The 23,967-nt window shown below is 38.9% G+C and overlaps 1 protein-coding gene across 1 annotated transcript; it reads left to right on the plus strand.

The window, feature by feature from the left end:
- The first annotated feature begins 2,636 nt into the window (after positions 1-2,636).
- LOC108275092 (cilia- and flagella-associated protein 69) lies at positions 2,637-22,761 on the plus strand. The gene is made up of 24 exons (XM_017485676.3): positions 2,637-2,766; positions 2,873-3,026; positions 5,301-5,357; positions 6,809-6,874; positions 7,155-7,264; positions 7,360-7,436; positions 9,481-9,582; positions 9,850-10,002; positions 10,119-10,296; positions 14,228-14,351; positions 14,445-14,493; positions 14,575-14,696; positions 14,813-15,047; positions 15,995-16,165; positions 17,169-17,284; positions 17,381-17,499; positions 17,887-17,968; positions 18,056-18,248; positions 18,541-18,678; positions 18,786-18,862; positions 19,339-19,536; positions 19,639-19,725; positions 22,181-22,285; positions 22,433-22,761. Exons 2-24 carry the CDS (start codon positions 2,898-2,900, stop codon positions 22,604-22,606), a joined length of 2,862 nt encoding a protein of 953 aa, XP_017341165.1. The 5' UTR covers positions 2,637-2,766; positions 2,873-2,897; the 3' UTR covers positions 22,607-22,761.
- The last annotated feature ends 1,206 nt before the right edge of the window (positions 22,762-23,967 follow it).

Raw genomic sequence — 23,967 nt, forward strand, 5'->3', positions numbered from 1 at the left:
CTTCATTAACATATTCAGATGTTAGCTACACATATTGATTGCACTTCATAGATATTTTCCATACAAGCAATACTTCTACTACTACCACTACTGCCGCTGCTACCAATACTACTACTACTATTCAATTCAATTAAATTCAATTTTATTTGTATAGCGCTTTTTACAATAGACATTGTCTCAAAGCAGCTTTACAGAAATATCAACATGTTATACAGATATTAAAGGTGTGAATTTATCCCAACTGAGCAAGCCACTGAGTGGCGACGGTGGCAAGGAAAAACTCCCTAAGATGTTTTAAGAGGAAGAAACCTTGAGAGGAACCCGACTCAGAAGGGAACCCATCCTCATCTGGGTAACAACAGTTAGTGTGAAAAAGTTCATTATGGATTTATATGAAGTCTGTATGGCCTTTGGAGCAGCCGTAGTCCCAGCAGTCTGGAATTAGAGAAGATTTGAGCTCCATCCAGAGGAAGAAAGGATCTGGATCTCTAGTATCTCCATAAATTCGTGTGGGGCTCGGCGAAAGGAGAGAGGGAGAAAAAAGATTATTATGACTGCGAAGTAGTAGAACAGAATCTAGTCAGGGTAGGCTTGATTAAACAAATGCGTTTTAAGCCTAGACTTAAACACTGAGACTGTGTCTGAGTCCCGAACACTAATAGGAAGACTGTTCCATAACTGTGGGGCTCTATAAGAGAAAGCTCTCCCCCCTGCTGTAGCCTTTACTATTCGATGTACCGTCAAATAGCCTGCATCTTTTGATCTAAGTAGGCGTACTACTAGTAGTAGTAGGCGTACTAGTACTACTACTGCTGCTACTACTACCAATACTACTACTACTGCTGTTACTACCAATAATATTATTACTACTACTACTACTACTGCTACTAACACTACTACAACTAGTACTACTACTGCTACTACCAATACTACTACTACTACTTCTATAGTACTACTACTAATGATACTACAATAACAATTACTACTACCATTACTATTAGTAATATGGGAAGTGGTAGCTCAGCAGTTAAGACATTGGAGTTCTGATCGGATGGTTGTGAGTTCAAATCCCAGCACTGCCAAGCTGCCACTGTTGGGCCCTTGAGCAAGGACCTTAACTCTCAACTGCTTAGTTGTATAAAAATGAGATAATTGTAAGTTGCACTGGATATCACTTGGTGTTTGCCAAATGCTGTAATGTAATATTATTGCAACTACTACCACTATTGCTACCATTATTATTAGTAGTAGTAGTAATCATCATCATCATCATCATAATTCATTCATCTTCAGTAACAACTTGATTCTGCTCTGGGTTGCAGATCCCGGGAACACAGTGAGCGAGACAAGAATACTCTCTCAGTCTCTCTCGCTCTCTGTTGGTTGAGCTGTAAATGTACTCCTGCTGCCTGATCCTGATGCAGTTCTACTTCTACTCATGCACCTGGATATCTAGTGGATACCATTAAGGATCGATAATGGTAATTGTAAAAGTTTTAATGGTTAGCTGATGGTTTGTAATGGTATTTGGGGTGGAAACCATTAGAATTTCTACGATGGGTTCTATTGTTTTTTTTTCCAGCAGGGATGATGATGACGATGATGATGATGATGATGATGATGATTATTATCCACAAAGTGGTTTAGTGGTTAGCACGTTCGCCTCACACCTCCAGGGTTGGGGGTTCGATTCCCACCGCTGTTCTGTGTGTGAGGACTTTGCATGTTCTTCCCGTGCTGCGGGGGTTTCCTCCTCCAGTCCAAAGACATGCATGGTAGGCTGATTGGCGTGTATGTGATTGTGCCCTGCGATGGACTAGCACCCTGTCCAGGGTGTACCCCATCTTGTGCCCCATGCTATCTACCTGGGATAGGCTCCAGGTTCCCCAAGACCCTGTAGGATTAGCGGTACTTTAAATGAACGGATGGATGGATTATTATCCACAAAATACTATGTGTTAATATTTATCCAAGTGAGTTAAAAATGTTTCCATGGGTAATTGCCGTGTCATAAAACGGCCCACAAATAAGTAATGAAAATAATGTAAAAAAACAAAACAAACAAAAAAAACCTTCTTTCACATCATAGTAAAAATTAAGATAATATATTGGCTAAATAAATAAAAACATCTATGTAAATCCTGTTGTGCTGTGAGCTTTTGATAGAGTAGTTTCTCTCAGTGCCGAGGCTAAAAATTAAACGAATTGTGAAGGAAAACAAAAACAACGGTGTAAACGTAAATGCGATACTATGTGAACGCGGATTTCCTGTTCAGAAAGTTTGACCTCTCCTGCGCTCCGTAGGTTACTGGCTTGACGTTGGACGTTCAATGTTCGCATATAGGGACTGTTTCTTGCCTAAGCCATTGAGTTTTAAATGATGGTATATTTTGTGTATGGGCCTATTCTGTAGTGAAATTCATATAAAATTTACATATGATTTAATAGCTTATTTTGTTAAATATCAAAAATCTAAAAGGTGTGCGTCATACCTGACACCCAGATGAACATTTTACAGTTGGTTATATGACTGTAAATCATTCCCTTTAAATGCTATGGAAGCTAGAAACGTGTTTAGCAATGTCGTATGTAACTTTAGAGACGGTCCCTTAATTTCAGCATATCCGCGAAAATCGAACGTCCAACGTCAAGCCAACTTTACGCCAGTCCGTAGGTTAGAGTTGTTGCTATGGTGACGGTTGCGCGTGCTGTGGATAAGGGCGGGTTTCTAAGTGCTGCTTATAAACACTTCTCACCTACAGCTTTGTGAGGAAGAGAACAGTTTTTATTAACTGTCCTACAGGCTGATTTGTTATTTTTATAGAGTTGTTGATTTATTGATGTCATGAATCTCGTTCACTGATGATTGTAGCTAAGGAGCAGCTTCCTGTTTCGTCATGATTTCCACTGAGGCGCGGATGAAAACATTTCAGAGATCCACAGGCTCCAGGTCTCAGAGACAAACTCCCAACAAAGTCCCGCTTATTAAACCGCTGTTTACACCGAACAGCCCGGATTGCACTGAGGTGAGGACAACATGATCTTTATTAAAGGAAAAGAAAGCTGTCAGTGGTTTAAAGTTGTCGTGTTAATGAGGTGAGACAGCAGGGCTGTGAGATGTGATCATATCACCAGATATCCTTTTATTAACACTTTTATACTGGAAAAATAATTTGACCAGAAAGAGCGATCATTAAAACGTTGAGTGTAATCTTTAAAATTGTAAAATTATTATTATTATTTTTTAATGATTATTTAATATTTTCAGCTTGTATATTTATTTATTGATGTACTCATTTGTGTGTGGGTATTTATTAACTTATTTATTTATTTATTTACTTATGGTAAACATTTAAAATATTTAGTTTTAGATTTGTTATTATTATTATTATTATTATTATTATTATTATTATTATTATATGATAGATCACACACACACACACGCACGCATGAACGGTGGTGCACGGTGGCTTAGTGGTTAGCACGTTCGCCTCACACCTCCAGGGTCCGGGGTTCGAGTGTGCGGAGTTTGCATGTTCTCCCCGTGCTGCGGGGGTTTCCTCCGGGTACTCGGGTTTCCTCCCCCAGTCCAAAGACATGCATGGTAGGCTGAGTGGCCTGTCTAAAGTGTCTGTAGTGTATGATTGGGTGTGTGAGTGTGTATGTGATTGTGCCCTGCGATGGACTGGCACCCTGTCCAGAGTGTACCCTGCCTTGTGCCCAATGCTCCCTGGGATAGGCTCCAGGTTTCCCTGTGACCCTGAAAAGGAGTAAGTGGTAGAAGATGGATGGATATATAATATGTGTGTAATCTATTGTAATATATATATATATATATATATATATATATATATATAGTTCTATATATCAGCCATAGCATTTAAACCATTGACAGGTGAAGTGAAGAACATTGATTATCTCCTTACATTGGCACATATCAATGGGGTGGGATATATTATATTAGGTAGCAAGTGAACAGTCAGTTCTCCAAGTTGATGTTTTGGAAGCATGGTCAAGCTGACCGAAGGATCTGAGAGACTTTGCCAAGGGCCAAATTATGATGGCTAGACGACTGGGTCAGAGCATCTCCAAAACAGCAGGTCTTGTGAGGTGTTCCCGTTATCTAGTGGTTAGTACCTATTAAAAGTTGTCCAAGGATGGACGGGGTCATGGTAGGGTCATGGGCGCCCAAGGCTCATTGATGCACGTGGGGAGTGAAGACTAGCCCATCTGGTCCGATTCAACAGAAGAACTACTGTAGCACAAATTGCTGAAAAGTTAATGTTGGCTCTGATAAAGGTGTGAGAACACACAATACATCACACCTTGCTGCGTATGGGGCTGTGTAGATGTAGACCGGTCAGCATGCCCATGCTGACCCCTGTACACTGATGGAAGCACTTACAATGGGCCCATGAGCATCAGAACTGAACCATGGAGCAATGCATGAATGTGGCCTTGTCTGATGAATCACGTTTTCTTTTACATGGACATGGACAGCTGGGTTTTTGTGCGTCGCTTACCTGGGGAAGAGATGGTATGAGGATGCACTATGGGAAGAACTCAAGTCGACAGAGGCAGTGTGATGCTCTGGTCATCATGTTCTGCTGAGAAACCTTGGGTCCTGACATTCATGTGGATGTTACTTTGACACGTACAACCTACCTAAACACTGTTGTAGACCAAGTACATGCCTTCATGGCAATGGTATTCCCTAATAGCAGTGGTCTCTTTCAGCAGGATAATGCGCCCTGCTACACTGTAAAAGTTGTTCATGAACGGTTTGAGGAACATGACAAATAGTTCAAGTTGTTGACTTGGCCTCCAGTTTCCCCAGATCTCAGTCCGTTCGAGCATCTGTGGGATGTGCCGGACAAACAGGTCCGATCCATGGAGGCCCCACTTCACAACTTATAGGACTTAAAGGACCCGCTGGTAATGTCTTAGTGCCAGATACCACCACCTTCAGAGGTGTCCATGCATCGAAAGGGTCAGAGCTTTTTTGGCAGCATAAGGGGGACCTATGCGATTTTAGGCAGGTGGTTTTAATGTTATGGCTGATCGGTGAATATAAATATCACTGATCTATGTCAAAGCTCGATTGTGGAATGGGCGGAGCTTAAAGTCTTCTTCAGAGTTTCTTCGAAGTGTACAAAAACTTTTTCTGTTGAGTTTTGATAATTCTCTTGCTACAGTTAAGTAGAATACATACATACAGATGCAGTTTAATAAAAAAAAATCTGTAAAATTAGTTGCCGTAAATAATAATAATAATAAAAAAAAATTCTGTTGTTTTTCAGGCTACGAGGCATCCTAACCTTCCCCGTGTCATAAACCTGCTTCAGGATCCTATATCAGTAAGTAATATAACCAATTCGAAACGCTGTCTTAAATCACCACTTTTATAGTTCATTATATTATACATTTCACTGGTGTGTGAAATCACTTATAAACAGTCAAATGCAAAATTATTGGCACGCTTCAGTGAAATAAATCACACCTGCAATGAGGACACTATGCACTTCATCATATCTGAACGTTACTAATGTTATTCTTAACACAATATTTTGTTCTCAGGCTTCCTTAAGAGTTGTTTCTCCCTCAGGACATCTTGAGACTTATATATTAAAGAATCCTTGCTGTAATATCTAAAATGTTCTGAATCTCCAGAAGCAAATCTGAAGCGATCTCCATTAGTTATAAATCACCATGGCATTAAAAACTTAGAAGGTTTCAACACAGATGGCGTGTAGAAGATCTTGGATGCTCTGGGCACAAACAGCTTGTTATTGTGCAGGTCTGACAGTGATGATGTCTAACAGTTGAATTTGAAACTTGACCCAAAGATTCAGTTAAAATACGATTGTTACACTGTGATTTTTGGCTTCTTTACTGTGCTCCTCACTGTGCAGAGGCTCGTGCGTTCACTTCCTGATGAATTTCAACTGTTCCAGATGTTGGAAACATTTCTTATTTTTATTCCCTAATTGTGCTTAATGGTGTTTAGCTGACTAGCCCTGATCAACCACCATCAGATTTTTATTTTATTTTGGTGATACACTAAAAAAACAAACAAACAAGTAATCAATCATAAATACATGCATATAAATTAAGTGCAGAATTTCCACTTGAGTACAATATGTAGATTTTATGTATTGACACACAAACATTGTTGAACTTACCCTTCATTTCCATTAATAATATTTTTCAATGTGGATAACAAATGGATTTTACTTTAGATTTGGTATATATGTATACATATATGTATATTTATTTATTTATTATATAATATTGATATATAGATATACATATTATAGCCTCACAGCTCAAGCATTCCAAGTCCCAGCTCATGTTATTGCCAGCATGGAGTTCTCTCCGTGTTCGTGTTGGTTTCCTACGGATTCTCCAGTTTCCTCTCATCTTCTAAAGAGATACCTGTAGGTGGCCGGTGACTCTAAATCGGCCCTACATGCAAATGTGAATGTGTGTGAATGGTGTCCTGCGATGGACTTCGCGTCACATCCAGGGTGTATTCCTGCCACGGATCTGGCGTTCCCGGGACTGTGTCTGTATCTTTCAACACCAGGATAAAGTGCTTAGTAAAGATATATGGAACACTGAACATTCTTTTTTTTTTAGGGGCAATAATTTTGTTATTACTAGAATGATTTAAGTGAATGGTATGTGGTCTCTCTAATTGCTTTAAGTGTAAAATCTGATTCTTTAATGTAATTGTTCCCCCCCGACCAGTATGGGTGCCAATAATTTTGCAATTGACAGCAAAGATTGTTTTATTTTGTTTTTTCAGTGCTCTCTGAAAGAACGGCACATCTCCGCCTTGAAGCGAGTGGTGAAGATATCCCAGAATGGCTATGTATCCTCACTGAATTATGACTCCCCGGATCTTTTCTCTGCATTTGCGTGCTCTGACGTTATCTGTTATCCGCGAAACACTTTTATCACCCTGGAGGGAAGTCGGACTACCTCATCACCTATCCTCCTGGGGCCAATTACAGCGTCTTCACCTTTCTCAGCCTCTAGGCTAAATTCATAATAAGAGAATGAGATTTTCCTTCGTTACATGTCTGGTATAATTCAGTCTATCTGTAATATTGATATGTGCTCGATATTTTCCTTAATCCATGCGATTCAAGTTTCTCAGAGACCTCTCGGACGTCTTTCGGATCCTAAACATCTGTGCGGGTAAATGGGAAGAGCACCCCGAATATGCTCCCTTGCTGCGTGACCTCGTATACATATGCAGGTCAGATTAATTAACTCATTAATTAATGTAAATCTTTATCTTTGATAATAATCACTTGGGTAGAACTTGGTTTTTAATGCAGCTTTCTCTTGAAGGTGTCCCTTCTTAAAGGAGAAGGCGTCTGACGAGATGAACTACGCCAGCGTTGTGACGGACTCGCTCTCTCAGATGGGTACGTGAACATCTTGCCACAGGGAACATACAGTATACGCAGTAAAGCTTGTGTTGGACTGTTAGCAAAGATGATATGTTGTGGTGATGATGAATTTTCCAATGTACGTACTACAACAACAACAAAAAAAGAAACCAGTTCATTTTACAGCAGAAAAAGTAGAACAGTTGAAAAAAAAAAAGCATGCTTGGATTAAAATCTTAAATAAGAGCCACTTGGGTGAAACCATTTTCTATTGTACCTTTAATATGTTTCTTTCGCCAGGGAAGAGATTTAAGGTACATACATGTGGAGTAAAGCTACACTATACGGTACTATAAAGTAAGCGAAAAGATACACACTGAAGTACTGCTGCAACAACAAGGTACACAATAGTACAGCTTAGTACCCTTTTTTTCCCTGAGAGACCAATGCTCTTCATTTATCTGATCTGACTGATACTGGCTGCAACAAAATTATTGCCAAAAGATTTTCTTCTTCTTCTTTTTCTTCTTCTTCTTCTTTTAATTAGTACTGACAAGAAAGAAGGTCATTTGTGCTGAGAAAATACATTTTAATTGCTCACCATTTACAATATATCATAACTAATATAACTTTACAGCATTATACTCTTTAATTAGACAATTCAAATATTCTGTCAGTTAAAAAGCATCAGAGGTGCCATTATTTACTGTGAAGCAAATGCTTTTAAGATTTTTGACCTCTTGCTATGGATATAGAGTAGCCACCTTAAAATGACACTGATTCTGTTTTTCTGACAAAACTTTAAACCAAACAAAGTCTGAAATTCACACCGCAGAAAAGCCTTTTCACCGAAGGGGAAAGGACGCAGGACGTGTAAGAGCCACGTTTTTTTCCCACTTTGTGTGACTTTCACTAGGCAAACTTTGACCTGTGAATTCATAAGCTGTGAGACAGCAGAAAACATCAATTTGAGACTGTAAAAACAAACAAACAAACAAACAAAAAAACCCCAAGTTGTTGGGTTAATTATTATAATTATTATTATGTAGCCATCACACCAGAGTGCACCAGAGTCAACATACAAGAAAAAATAAATGCTGTAGAGGATTGTTGTGGTAAAGTTCAGCTTTTTTTTTTTTTCACTCCGCATGCTAGGATTTTCTTGCTAGCAATGTTGGTGCCTCCAGCTTTTAGAATTAAAACGCCACAAGCAGCACCAACCAAACAGATTATCCTGTTTGTTATTCTGTGTATATTGTTGGCATATATACGTTGAACGAAGTGATAACCAATCAGCAATTACAGTGCCGCTAGCTCCACCCCATGAGTTTGAGTTTACTGGTGGTTGTTTTGAGTACTTCGGTACTAGCGCTCAGTAGAAAAATGGACAAGCCAAGCACCACTAACAAGCTATTCCCACATTATTCTGGCTTTTTATCAGTCCCTCCAAAATTTTTCGATTTTGCGATCGAAGAAATGAACTCAAAATCAAGAAAACTCCTCAATATTCGGAGGAGCTTACAAATGTTACAAATGTGACATCATCTCACGCATTCAGCCAAAGCCCTTTTCGATTTACGTGCGTCGAACATGAGTACAGCTGAAAGGTCTCATTTACTGTACCAACAAACAGCACTGTAAAAGACCGCGCAAAATATTTAGTGCGATTGCAATTGGTTTCTGCAACAAACAAACAAAAAAAAGCACAAAAACTCGCAAATTGCATCGCAGATTTTAAGAAAAGCCGCAGCAAAATCGAACATTTTTGCCTGCAGTAATCACACACACACAAAAACTATGCAAAATCCTGTACGGACTGTTTTATTGTTTGTGTCGGTAACCAATCAGCATTAATAGTGTTGCTAGCTCTGCTCACAAAATACCATTCGTTCCTTTTAAGAAGACCAAAAACCGTTCAGCTGGAATCTTTGATAATGCTGAGTTGGTCAGTGGAAAATAAAATCAGCCTGTGGGTATCATGGGGTCTTCTAATAGAGTCTGGGTTTGTGTTAAATTAATCAGTGTGTGTTTAATGAGAATCTGTTGTTGTTTTTTATTGTTTGTGGTTGTATTATGACAGGTTATCTGATGCGGGTGTCAAACGCAGAAGTCCAAGAGCAAATCTGTTCTTCCATCATATCACTTTATATCAGCCCTGACAAACCAAAGCACTATAGAGATGGTGAGACTCTGCAACAAAGAGGCGGGATGTTATTCTCATAGTATATGCACACTAGGGATATGTGTGATAACGAATATGAATACATTAATTGAAATGAACAGCTAATGTGTTTTAAATACATATATATGTAATGAATTTCATTTAAAAGAAACAAAACCCCTATCTGTTTAAGCCACACCCACTTTGACTTTAAAGACGAATAAATATATCCGGAGCGCTAAGCAGAAAGAGAAACAGATAGCAACATTCTCTCTTTTTGTGAGTCAGGTGTGTGTCCCACAAGCCTGGTGTACAGGCGTGAGATGATAGAGCGCAGCGGGCTGGCCGAGACTCTGCTCATGTCACTGGCTATCCTGGAGAAGCAGCTGTCAGTCAAACTGCACACCCTACAGGCAGTGCAGATCCTCTCCAGGTCTTCTGGTGAGTTCCGCATTTAACTGTGTTTGTGCCACAGAGTTACAGTATTTATCATGCAGTTACAGTGCATGCGCGCGTGTGAGAGATCATCCAGCGTTTTTTTTTTTTGCCCTTTGTAGCAGTGAACTGTAGTTTGATCCTGAAAGCAGACGGAGCTCAGAAGATCTGCTTCCACATGAACGAGCCGGATCCGTCCGGTCAGGTGCTGTTCCGTTCCACAGAGATCCTGTGGAACCTTTTGGATAACGGCTCCAGAGAGGAAGTCAGCAAGCAGCTCAGCAACATGGACTGCATCATGTGCGTTTAGTTTTGCTTCTTAATGCTGCTTCCAATGGGATATGTGTGGAGGTTTGGAAAATCCGTCACGTGTCTCTGTGACTAAAACTGTCAAAATGGCCGAGATGCTCCTGCGCCACGTGCGTCGGCATGAAATCTATACCTGTAACTTTCTTGCTTTTCGCTTGTGCCAGCTTTTTAAAAAGGAACGTGTTTTCAAAACTACAGGTGCATCTCAAAAAAATTTTATATCATGGAAAAGGTTTTTTTCCCTGTAGGTTCATTACACATAAAGGGAAATATTTCAAGCCTTTTTTTGTTTTAATCTTGACAATTACGGCTGATTAGAGCAGAGGTTTTCAAAGTGGGGGCCGCCAGGGGGCGCCCGGGGGGGCCTCAACAATTTGGTGTGAAAAATAAATAAATATATGTTTTCTCTTTCTCACTCTCAGACAACCACACACACACACACACACAATCAGTTCCTAATGTAATGTAATGTAAAGATGTAAGATGTAATTATTAATAAAAAAAAAAAGGGGTATATATTCAGAAGTCTGTATTTTTAACGTCTTTTAAAGACATCTTGCAAAAGGGGGGCCTCGGTAAAATGTTAATGCCATTTGGTGGGCCTTGCCCTGGAAAAGTTTGGGAACCCCTGGCTTAGAGCCCTTCTCAGGTCAACATTTCTGAAATATTCTTTATTCTGATATTTTGAGCTGTAAGTTTTAATCATCAAGATTAATAGAACAAAAGGCTTGAAATATTTCACTTTATGTGTAATGCATCTAGAATATATAAAAGTGTACACTTTTTGAATTAAAATACGGAAACAAAATGAACTTTTCCACGATATTCAATTTTTTTTAGATGCACCTGTGTGTGTGTGTATATATATACAGTGAGGGAAAAAAGTATTTGATCCCCTGCTGATTTTGTACATTTGCCCACTGACAAAGAAATGATCAGTCTATAATTTTAATGGTAGTTGTATTTGAACAGTGAGAGACAGAATAACAACAAAAAAATCCAGAAAAACGCATGTCAAAAATGTTATAAATTAATTTGCATTTTAATGAGGGAAATAAGTATTTGACCCCTCTGCAAAACATGACTTAGTACTTGGTTTAAAAACCCTTGTTGGCAATCACAGAGGTCAGACGTTTCTTGTAGTTGGCCACCAGGTTTGCACACATCTCAGGAGGGATTTTGTCCCACTCCTCTTTGCAGATCTTCTCCAAGTCATTAAGGTTTCGAGGCTGACGTTTGGCAACTCGAACCTTCAGCTCCCTCCACAGATTTTCTATGGGATTTAGGTCTGGAGACTGCCTAGGTCACTCCAGGACCTTAATGTGCTTCTTCTTGAGCCACTCCTTTGTTGCCTTGGCCGTGTGTTTTGGGTCATTGTCATGCTGGAATGCCCATCCACGACCCATTTTCAATGCCCTGTCTGAGAGAAGGAGGTTCTCACCCAAGATTTGACGGTACATGGCCCCGTCCATCGTCCCTTTGATGCGGTGAAGTTGTCCTGTCCCCTTAGCAGAAAAAAACCCCCAAAGCATAATGTTTCCACCTCTATGTTTGACGGTGAGGATGGTGTTCCAGGGGTCATAGGCAGCATTCCTCCTCCTCCAAACACGGCGAGTTGAGTTGATGCCAAAGAGCTCCATTTTGGTCTCATCTGACCACAACACTTCCACCCAGTTGTCCTCTGAATCATTCAGATGTTCATTGGCAAACTTCAGACGGGCATGTATATGTGCTTTCTTGAGCAGGGGGACCTTGCGCGCGCTGCAGGATTTCAGTCCTTCACGGCGTAGTGTGTTACCAATTGTTTTCTTGGTGACTATGGTCCCAGCTGCCTTGAGATCATTGACAAGATCCTCCCGTGTAGTTCTGGGCTGATTCCTCACTGTTCTCATGATCACTGCAACTCCACGAGGTGAGATCTTGCATGGAGCCCCAGGCCGAGGGAGATTGACAGTTCTTTTGTGTTTCTTCCATTTGCGAATAATCGCACCAACTGTTGTCCCCTTCTCACCAAGCTGCTTGGCAATGGACTTGTAGCCCATTCCAGACTTGTGTAAGTCTACAATCTTGTCCCTGACATCCTTGGAGAGCTCTTTGGTCTTGGCCATGGTGGAGAGTTTGGAATCTGATTGATTGATTGCTTCTGTGGACAGGTGTCTTTTATACAGGTAACAAACTGATATTAGGAGCACTCCCTTTAAGAGTGTGCTCCTAATCTCAGCTCGTTACCTGTATAAAAGACACCTGGGAGCCAGAAATCTTTCTGATTGAGAGGGGGTCAAATACTTATTTCCCTCATTAAAATGCAAATTAATTTATAAAATTTTTGACATGAGTTTTTCTGGATTTTTTTGTTGTTATTCTGTCTCTCACTGTTCAAATACAACTACCATTAAAATTATAGACTGATCATTTCTTTGTCAGTGGGCAAACGTACAAAATCAGCAGGGGATCAAATACTTTTTTCCCTCACTGTATATAGTAGAAAATCTTTTCCATGTGACGTTTTTTCCCACCAGGCTGACACACATAAACAAAATAATATGTGCAACATGTATCTAGCAAATATCTTTTTCCCCAATGTATGCGACCCCATTTCTGTTAAACTCTTGGAAACAAAGGGCACTAAGCTATACCTGTCCTTATCACAAGGGTGGAACACTTAGTTTTTGTACCTTTTAATGTGTATCTTTCACATGGAATTATGACTCATCTTAGCAAGTGAAAATGTCTGGAATATAGACAAATGTATCTAGTATTTCCTATATATAAGATTACTCATAAACAAATAGAAGATTATGAAACTTATTTACAGAGTTTCTTTTGCTTGAAGCTTGAAGTAGTCTTGTTCTATTGGCAGATAAGTTTGCTCATTTAAAGCATTTATTTCTAGAAATAAGCAGCTTGATCTGCCAATAGAATGGGAGCATTCAAAGCATATCTTATATTTTGGTTTATTGTTATCTGGACCAGAGGTACCCTTTAAGGTACACACTTAAGGTACAAAAAAGAGGGTACAACAAGGAATGGTACAGGTTAGTACTCTTTTTTTTTTTCTTTCTTTTTTTCTTTTTTTTTTCTTTCTGAGTGCGAAATAACAAAATATACAAAACTGGCCACTTACTGTAATTCTATTTGGAAAAAATATCTTATCATTAGCATCAAGCATTTAACAGCATTTTTCTTTTCTCAGCCCTCAGTGTTTCACATCTCAAATATTAATCTCCAAATTTGGGACATGAAGTTAAAACATAACTCCATAAACTAACATACTGTATATCCAAAACTACCTGTATACAGTATTACCTGTCTGTTTACCTGTATGTTTAAGTTGTATGTTTTATTCCATTACCTCGTTTTTTTTTGTTTGTTTGTTTGTTTTTTTACCCTTTTTGATCCATGCATAATATGAAAATTGCAATTTAACGATGAAGAATTTGGTCGATTTGGATTTAATTTCCCAGTTTTGCCTCTAAGAGCAACTGTAAACATAAATAAGCATAAATATTATGTTTTAAGTATTTCATTTTCTCATGCTTTTAGGACATTGCTCAAAGAATGAACCTGACTTCCAAATACTAGTTAAATTTAGCTTTAATTTATGAGCTACTACTATGTATACTAAGTATATACATTTCATATATTAAATAAAGTGGTTTTGGCTTTGAGGCAACATAGGAAATATATATCTTTGTCCATAGACATTCAATCATTTCAGCCATAGACCGTTTTCTCAAATACATCGTGTAGAGCACGGTTTGTTTTCTACATGTGCAACTAGAGTAGACTAGAATTTAGAATGCGTGCCAATCTGTCAGGATGACGTAGAAAACATTCCCACTTCAGTCTCAGAACAAGTGCATTGTTGAATATTGGATGAATCTGGAATTACCTCTTGAATGAGTGTGTTTTTAAACACCAGGGTCCTGAAAGAGGCTTTCTTGCATCATCTTCTCACCGGCTTCCGACAATATGACCGGCAGCTTCGCAACGACCTTCTAGTAATTACGACCTTGATTGCAGAAAACCCCAGTGCCCCGCTAATCGTAAGTATGTTGATTTGACTTCCACGCCTGCTTATTCCGTCATTATCCTGTTCATTTTAAATCATTTAAATGAATACTCCCTTGTCTTGATAGGAGAGTGGGTTTGCTAAGCAGCTCATCCTTTTTGCTACTGTTCCCGAGTGTAAGTTTTGGAGAAATATACAGTATTGTCCTATATAATGAGATGTTTGTAGAATAAGCAGTTTGAGTTTCTGTCATGCAGTGAGGAGCCATAGCCCACTGATCCGAAACTTCAAGCTGACCTTCACTAATGAGGACTTTGAGATGAAGAAGCTGCTGCTGAACCTGATTGTTGTTCTGTCCAGAGATCTGGCAGCTGTACAGGTGAGGATTCAGTACTACTAGATGTTTAAAGTATTATTACTAGGTGATTCAGTACTACTAGGTGTTTAAAGGAGCATATCAGCTTCTGTACTCTAACATGTGCATGATTTGTTCAGCTGTTTAAAGAGAGCCGTGTGATGCTGGCTTTGATGCTGCTAGTTCGGCCCGGTTACTCTGAGATCAGGCGAAGCGGGAAAGCCCGGCGCAGTTGGACGTCCATCCAGCAGGAGGAGCTGCAGCTGCAGGCGTTGGCTGCTCTGGCCACAGTGGCGCCGCTCATGCTAGACGAGTACATGGCCTGTCAGGCCAACACTTGCCTGCTCGTGCTTCTGGACTGGTGCACACAAAAAGGTAGCGGACACACACTGGGAAAACAGCCAGAGCAGATAATACTGACAAGGCACTCAATATTACAACCTGATCTGTGTTTTAATTCTGTTCTCAAAGTGTCATGTCCAGATCCCTTCAGTAGCATCATCTTAGGGGTCATTCTATTACATCATCTTGTTAAATACATTCTTGGAGCGCTTAGGTTATTTAAGGTTAAAAGTGAGAATGTGAGAACGAGAGTCTTTTATAATGTTGTGTAGGACGAAAGCCCAAAATCAAACATAAAAAAAAATTACAAAATTGTTACAAATAATAGATGATAAACAAAAGGACACTAAGAGTGGGTGATGTGACAAAAATATCATATCATGATACATGAAAAAAATTCCATGATACATAAAGCAGGAAACAGTAGTGCTGCGTTAAAAAAAAAAAAAAAAGTACGGTAACACTTTTTTCTTATCTACACACACACACACACACACACACAAAGATTTTCAATGTGAATCAAGTTTGTAATTGTCATGTAAAACGAAGTTATATAAACATATTGCGATATGTATGAATTCTCCGAGAAGTGTATTGTGACATAATCTATCATGATATGCCCAGCTATAATAGATACAAATATAAACATAAACCTACAAACAAATTGATAAATAAATAAACAGATGGATCATTTAGATTAAAAAAACATTTGTAGAAAATTCCTCTTGTATTAAGATGAAGGAACTAAGGAAGTGTAGTTAAAGACATTTTTAAGAATAGGGGTATGAATACCTTTATTCGTTGTACAAGTACAAAGAGATTCATTATTTCAGTCATTCACAAGCCTGTTTAATGTATCCAGGAGCAATTAAAATACATATTTCAAAACAATTACATCGAATTTGCTATACATTAGACCAGTGACAGTGTATACCTAAACTAAGCTTGGTGTAACTCTTGCTCGTTTTCCTCTGTATCAGGAACTGACTCCATCTTTGGCCATGGTCAGGGTTTCCATGGCAGCGGAAGTCGAAGTGGGAGGAAGGCTCAGATGCGTTACTGCATCCGGCTGCTCCGCTGCATGGCTTCACTTAGTAACAGCCTCATCAACCAGGACCTCTGTGACCAGGGAGCCATCAGCCAACTCCTTGGTGAATATTACAACATATAGAGTTTATTTTAAAGGTCATGCCTCGTATGTGTCATAAAATTTCACTTTACTGTACACCAATTAGCGAACGGTGGCTCAAACCGACATTATTTGGCCTACTAATAAATCAGGAAACTTTTAATACAAACTAGCAGGTAAACTTCCATTTGTCATGCATCAGGCCTTGGTGGTTCCTCCCACTCACCACCAGAAGGCACCATCACCCGAGTATTGATTTTTCCCATAACCACGTACCGGAACTGATTATCACCACACCTGTTCTCATCAAACTCTCTATTTAAGGCACACTCACATACACGCTCACTGCGAAGTCTTATTTTGCCTGTGCTAACTTTACTGAGCATTTGCTGTTGTTTTGTCCTGCCTGTGTTGCAATCTGGACTGTTTATTCTGTTCATTGATCCTTTGCTGCTTGCCCTGATATTTTGCCTGCTTGTTGACTTTGGAGTTACCTTTGATGCTCTGTTTGCTGGTGATAGACCTCAGCTTATTTTCATATATTTGTTACGTTGTTTCATTCATAGAGCTGCAAATGGATCCTCACTCCATGGACACTTCATTACACCATTCAAGTTGAAATAAAAACAAAAACATTTTTTCAGTAGAAATCATCCAAGATTTCAGTGACTTCACGTCACATCCGTACACACTCCATAAGCAGCTTTGGATGTGTAGATCCAAAATGGAGGAAAGTCAGCAAAATATGTTAGCATGAAGCGTTATATTATAGCTCGTAATTCATAAAGGTTACAAATTATTGGGAGTGAATTGAGCTTTGTGCTTTGATATTTTATAGTTTGCATGTTGACTAGCTAGCAATCTGCTATAGTTCAGTTACAAGTGCAGCTAGCTAGCTAAACAGGATTAGCAGTTGTAGACTAGACTACCAATATATTCCAGCTTGAACTGTAGGTGTATATGTAGATTATGTAGATCATATTCTCTGATATTCTCTGTTGAGTAGTATGGTTTATTGTGCTCAGGCTTGCTGAAGCGCTTACAGGAGACAACGGAGGAAGAGGACGCCGTGTCAATTGAGATCCAGACCGACATACTGGTCACTCTGTCCAGCCTCTGTGAAGGAGACATCCATAGGAAGGTCAGACACTCGTCATTACACCACACTCACATTTGAATTAAAGCTGAACGTCAACCATAAGAAATGTGTGTGGGTGGGTGGGTGTGTTGTGAGCAGGATTTGTTTGGAGCAGAGGGCGTAGAGGTGACGGTTCGTTATCTGAAAATGGACCCGGCTCAGTTGTACAGCGGCCTGGGACACAACAGACTGGTTCTGTCCGCTGTGGACTGTGTGTGGTGAGTCACATACACACTCTAAATACCTCCTAACTAATAAAGTTGACACGCTTGATGGCGTAAATGGCGTAGATTCGCATCATCCAGAGATGGGGGTACGAATCCCGTCTCCGCCCTGTGTGCGCGGAGCTTGCATGGGTTTCCTCCAAGTACACCTGTTTCCTCCCCAGGCCAAAGGCATTCCCAAATTGTCTGTCGTGTGTGAATGTGTGTGCGATTGTGCCCTCTAATGGGTTGGATGGATTGTGCCCCAGGTTCCCTGGGATAGTCTCCAGGCTTCCCTCGTGACCCTGTGTAGGATAAGTGGTACAGAAAATGGATGGATGGATGGATGATGCTGTATATAGTGATAATATGATCGTATTCTATTCTGATTATTTTTCCCAGGTCTTGCATTGTCGGTTGTTACACCACAGAGGATTTGTTTTTGGAGAAGGAGGGAGCATTTCTCTTACTCGACTTCATCCAGGTAAGTAAGACATAAATACAATAAGACCAGATTTCCAGACCAGATCAGAAGCATCAGACACGGCTCTGTCATTCACTTTATCGTCAGTCGAGCCCCAGGAGCATGCAGAGTGTTGTGCTGGCGGCGCTGCTGGAGCTGTGTGACAACCCCAAAACGCTGACACATGTTGAGATCTGGAGGGGCGAGAAAGAGCTCACGGCTCCGGTCCTGCTCCTGCAGCTCTGGAGGATGGAAGAGGCGGAGATCGGAGTCAAGAGAGACCAGCATGGCCGAATCGCTGGTATATACACCTTGTTCAGTTACATTTTTTAAAGGCACCCTCTGCTAGGTGATTTGCCATTGCAAAGAAGAAGCTTTCCGCTCTCCCATTAAATTTTTCATGTATTATAGAAAAGTTGTGTATATGTTGATCTTAATTTTTCTTTCACATCAGCACAGCCAATTTGTTCTATTGGCTAATCTTTATGTATACTTTATACTTTAAAATAAACGTATTTCAAAGCCTTAATTTCTCATGAGTCTGCTCAGTTCTCTCAGTGTTGAGTAATTGTTGTTGTGTCTTTAATCTGTAGATGAGAAGAAGCCCCTTCTGACGATGTATCAGGAACAGGAGCCGCTGGAGTCCGTACCAGCAAACAGACCAAGCGCTGCCATTATGGACGTCTCTGAAAACCTGCGTGCCAAAATCTACGCCTTTTTCTGCAGACTAGGTGAGTGTGTTGGGGGGAGAGAGAGAGAGAGAGAGAGAGAGAGAGAGAGAGAGAGAGAGAGACAGAGAGACACAACAGATGTTAATGAGAAATGATTGTGTTTACAGGCTTTGAGGATCTGCCAGGTCTGACTGCTGAAGACTCCATCACCTTGAGCATTGTGAGCGGTTACCTGGACTTTAAGGTTAGCAAAAACCGTATGTTATGATCCTGCAAAGAACTCACACTTGAAATACTATAAAGTCCAAATTATGTTTAATTTATTCTGAATACCCAGCAGTTCAATATTAAAGATATAAGTAAAACCACTTAATCAGCCACAGGATATTTTGTATTAGGGGGCGTGGCCTGAAGTTTGTAGGCGGAGTTGTAATTTAGAAGTGATTCAGCTTATAATATAGTTCAAATTTCTTTAATTCTCTGAGGTTTAGGAACCAGTTTATGTACGAATGATGTTACTGAACCAAATTACGTCCTTTGAGGTGAGTGTGTGATTCAGATGTGTGGTTTACACAGCAGTTCTAGGTAACTCTAAGCAAATCTCACACACCAAATGCAACATCAAATACATTTGGAGTAAATGGAAAATTATGTCAATTTAATTTTTTGGATGCATGTTTCCTTTTTTTTTTTTTTTTTTTTTTTTTTAAATGTGTGCAGGTAGCCGAGGTGTGGAATGAAGTCACGGCTGAGCTGGAGCTGGAAGGGGTGAGACCTGTCAGTCCGGATGCAGAGGCTCTCAGCACCATCGCCCGGTCGAGCGAAGACAAAGTCAAACACGTCTTCTCGTTGCAGCAGAGCATTGTGGACCGGAAAGAGCAGGAGGACCTTCACCAGGAGAAATATGCATATGAAGAGGTGAAGAATGTTTGTTTGATTGTTTGTTTATTTATTTTAATTCACACATCTGTCACACTAGCAGATCCAGACCGCTTACTGTTGTTGACATTGATCATGCAGATCAGGTTAAACCGAAAGCAGCAAGAGCTAACAGCCAAGTCCTGGGAGCATCACGTTGCTAAGACTTCCAGCTACGAGATTTTGAAGGTGTGTCTAATTCCGATCTGACAGTATACTGGTATGATGATGACAAAATTCAGTATACTATACAATAGCAGGCAATATCATACACAGGTGAAATTATATATGTATATATATGTATGTGTATATATGTATGTGTATATATGTATGTGTATATATTTGTGTGTTTTTATTTATATATATATATATATATATATAAATAATATATAATAATAATATATATATATATATATATATATATATATATATATATATATATATATATATAAAATCAGTGTGATGCATAAGAATGCCCACTTGAACTGATATGTCGTGGCTTTATACAGAACAGACAATAATATTCAAGTGGAGAAGAATAATCAATATCGTTTGCAACATTTTCAGAAAAACATTAGATGAGTATTCACCCCCTGTTGCTATGAAACCCCTAAATTAGTTCTCTTGCAACCAGCTTGCCTTAAGAAATCACATAATTAGTTGGATGTAGTGTATGTGTAATTAAAGTGTTACGTGATCTCAATATAAACTAGATCAGTATAGTTCGTCACGACAAACTTTGATGTTGGCTTGAGAAAGCAAGAAGCGTAGAGTGCATAGATAGACAGATAGATAGATTGAGAGAGAGAGAGATAGATAGATTGCTATATAGATAGATAGATATATAGACTGAGATTGATATACAGATAGATATACAGATGGATAGATAGATAGATAGATAGATAGATAGATAGATATACAGATAGATAGATGATAGATAGATATACAGATAGAGAGAGCTAGATAGATAGATATACAGATAGATAGATGATAGATAGATAGACATATAGATAGATAGATATACAGACAGATAGATAGAGAGAGCAATATACAGATAGATAGATAGATATACAGATAGATGATAGATAGATAGATATACAGATAGAGAGATAGATAGATAGATATACAGATAGATAGATGATAGATAGATATACAGATAGATAGATAGAGAGCGCGATATACAGATAGATAGATAGATAGATAGATAGATAGATAGATATACAGATAGATGATAGATAGATGATAGATAGATATACAGATAGATAGATAGAGAGCGCGATATACAGATAGATAGATAGATAGATAGATATACAGATAGATAGATAGATAGATAGATAGATATACAGATAGAGAGATAGATAGATAGACATATAGATAGATAGATATACAGATAGATAGATAGAGAGAGCGATATACAGATAGATATACAGATAGAGAGATAGATAGATAGACATATAGATAGATAGATATACAGATAGATAGATAGAGAGAGCGATATACAGATAGATAGATAGATAGATAGATAGACAGATAGATATACAGATAGATAGATGATAGATAGATATACAGATAGATAGATAGATAGATATACAGATAGATGATAGATAGATAGATATACAGATAGATAGATGATAGATAGATATACAGATAGATAGATAGAGAGCGCGATATACAGATAGATAGATAGATAGATAGATAGATAGATAGATTGATAGATAGATAGATTGATAGATAGATAGATATACAGATAGATAGATAGATAGATAGATAGATAGACATATAGATAGATAGATTGATAGATAGATAGATATACAGATAGAGAGATAGATAGATAGACATAGAGATAGATAGATATACAGATAGATAGAGAGAGCGATATACAGATAGATAGATAGATAGATAGATAGATAGATAGATAGATATACAGATAGATGATAGATAGATAGATATACAGATAGATAGATGATAGATAGATATACAGATAGATAGATAGATAGATAGATATACAGATAGATGATAGATAGATAGATATACAGATAGATAGATGATAGATAGATATACAGATAGATAGATAGAGAGCGTGATATACAGATAGATTGATAGATAGATAGATATACAGATAGATAGATAGATAGACATATAGATAGATAGATATAGATAGATAGATAGATAGATAGAGAGAGCGATATACAGATAGATAGATAGATAGATAGATGATAGATATATAGATATACAGACAGATAGATAGATGATAGATAGATATACAGATAGATAGATAGATGGATAGATATACAGATAGATGATAGATAGATAGATATACAGATAGAGAGATAGATATATAGATAGATCGATAGATAGATAGATATACAGATAGATAGATGATAGATAGATAGACATATAGATAGATATACAGATAGATAGATAGAGAGAGCGATATACAGATAGAGAGAGAGATAGATAGATAGATGGATAGATGGATAGATAGATAGATTGGCACTTGCAACACACTGTAGTGTAGTGTATAGTTACCAGATACCATTTTCTGTCCCATGATTTGTGGACTGATATTTTTAATCTAATCTAATCCTAATGCTTCACATACAGGCAGTGTTTAGAGCATTTCCGTCTTTTTGGTTTCCTTCAGGAGTCAAAGCTGCTGCAGGAGAGATCTATTGAGTCATCACGTCCGACAGAGAAACCAGAGGGTTTTATTTTCCACTCCACTCAGATCCCTGGCCTGCAGACTACTGTAAGCTCTCTCTGTGTGTCTGTGTGTGTGTGTGTGTGTGTGTGTGTGTGTGTGTGTGTGTGTGTGTGTGTGTGTGTGTGTGATAATAGCATAACCTCTGAACATGAACCTCTGAAGAATGACTGTCTGTGTGTGTGTCTGTAACAGAATTTCTGTGGCCGTGTGTTGGCGATCGACAGCACCCCTACAGAGCTGACTGGGGGACCCCTGGCAAACACAGACCTCGCCCTAGAGAGGGTCCCTATTCAGGGTGGAGCGCTGAGGAAAGTGTCGGCCTCCAACTCGGACCTGGAGTTTCCAAACACTGTCAGTGTCAAATGACTGGATGTGGAGCACAAGACTGCAGTTAATGTAACAGCTCTGTGACCTCTGTGAACTGGCATCTCACATGATGCTCACATTCACTTAGATATTTAAAGGTTTATTAATCAGTTGTACCACGTTGTACCAAGTGAAGTAAATCCGTACAGCACTGATCTTTATCAGGTTACACTGAGTATTATTTCTCTAGGGATTATACTGATTCAGAGGAGTGGCAAATTAAAGGAAAAACCAGGGAAAGATGTATTGGGCAATAAACTTTCTGAGCAAATGATACACACACACACAGACACACACACACACACACACACACACACACACACACCAAGGGTTACTTTATTCCATTTGGGATTTGCCCTCATGACCTTTGAATGAGTAGGCCAGTTACCACTGTCAGAGTACCACTGTCATAGTACCACTGTCAGAATTACAGGGTTTCCATTGAAACAGGAAAAAAACTGCTTTATTAGCTGTAAATCAGCTTTTTTTTGTGCAAGAAAGGTTCACCTTCTATAGTTGTAGAAGTACCACTGATGGAGGACTTTCTTCAAAACAAGAAAGAGACAGACAGACAGACAGACAGACAGATAGATAGATAGATATACAGATAGATAGACGGATAGATAGACAGACAGACAGATAGATAGACGGATAGATGGATTAATAGACAGACAGATAGATAGATGGACGGATAGATGGACAGATAGATAGATTTTGTTAAATGAGTGTAAGTAGTTATCTGGGTTTTTTGGTTTCCTCCCACTTTAAAAATAACTAACCTGCTAGTGTGTGGATTGGCTACTCTAATTTACCCCTAGATGTGTGTGTGTGTGTGTGTTAGTGTGCAAGGTGCCCTTTGATGGTCTGCCGTGTATTTCGGCCTCACTCCCTGTGTTCCCAGATCCACCAAGATTGTGATCAGGATAAAGCACTTTCTCAGGACGAATGAATGGAAGAATGAATGAATGAATGAATGAATGAATGATGTTAAACATAGACGATCTATAAAAGCAACAAAGTTATTTGATGAAGGATTTCTCAAGAATTGAGGCACAAACGCTTTTAATTGGTAACTCAGAAGAACAAAGCAAACGACTTGGTTAAAAGAAAATAAAATAAATGAAAGAAGATGTAATGTCTGTTATCCAGTGTAAATGTAAATATGTCGGAGTAATTCAACTGTCAGGTAGATGAGTATCTTAGCCTGTCACCATTTGTGAGCAAAAATGATCAAATCTGATCAAAATGATAGCGCCGCCTGTCGGTCGGAGATAGAAACGTTACACTAATCAATTGTTAATGTAAAAAAGTGTAAGTGTGTTGTGGGGGAGGGGAGGGGGGGGGGACTCTTACTTTGAAAT

This window comes from Ictalurus punctatus, chromosome 14 (genome assembly GCF_001660625.3).
Source record: "Ictalurus punctatus breed USDA103 chromosome 14, Coco_2.0, whole genome shotgun sequence".
Classification (NCBI taxonomy): Eukaryota; Metazoa; Chordata; class Actinopteri; order Siluriformes; family Ictaluridae; genus Ictalurus; species Ictalurus punctatus.

Excerpts from the sequence above, each read along its gene's own strand:
- LOC108275092 (XM_017485676.3), top strand. The coding sequence starts at position 2,898 with ATGATTTCCACTGAGGCGCGGATGAAAACATTTCAGAGATCCACAGGC. Across the intron at positions 7,265-7,359 it reads GACCTCGTATACATATGCAG|GTGTCCCTTCTTAAAGGAGA; the intron begins GTCAGATTAATT and ends TTTCTCTTGAAG. Across the intron at positions 19,726-22,180 it reads CCAGCTACGAGATTTTGAAG|GAGTCAAAGCTGCTGCAGGA; the intron begins GTGTGTCTAATT and ends GGTTTCCTTCAG.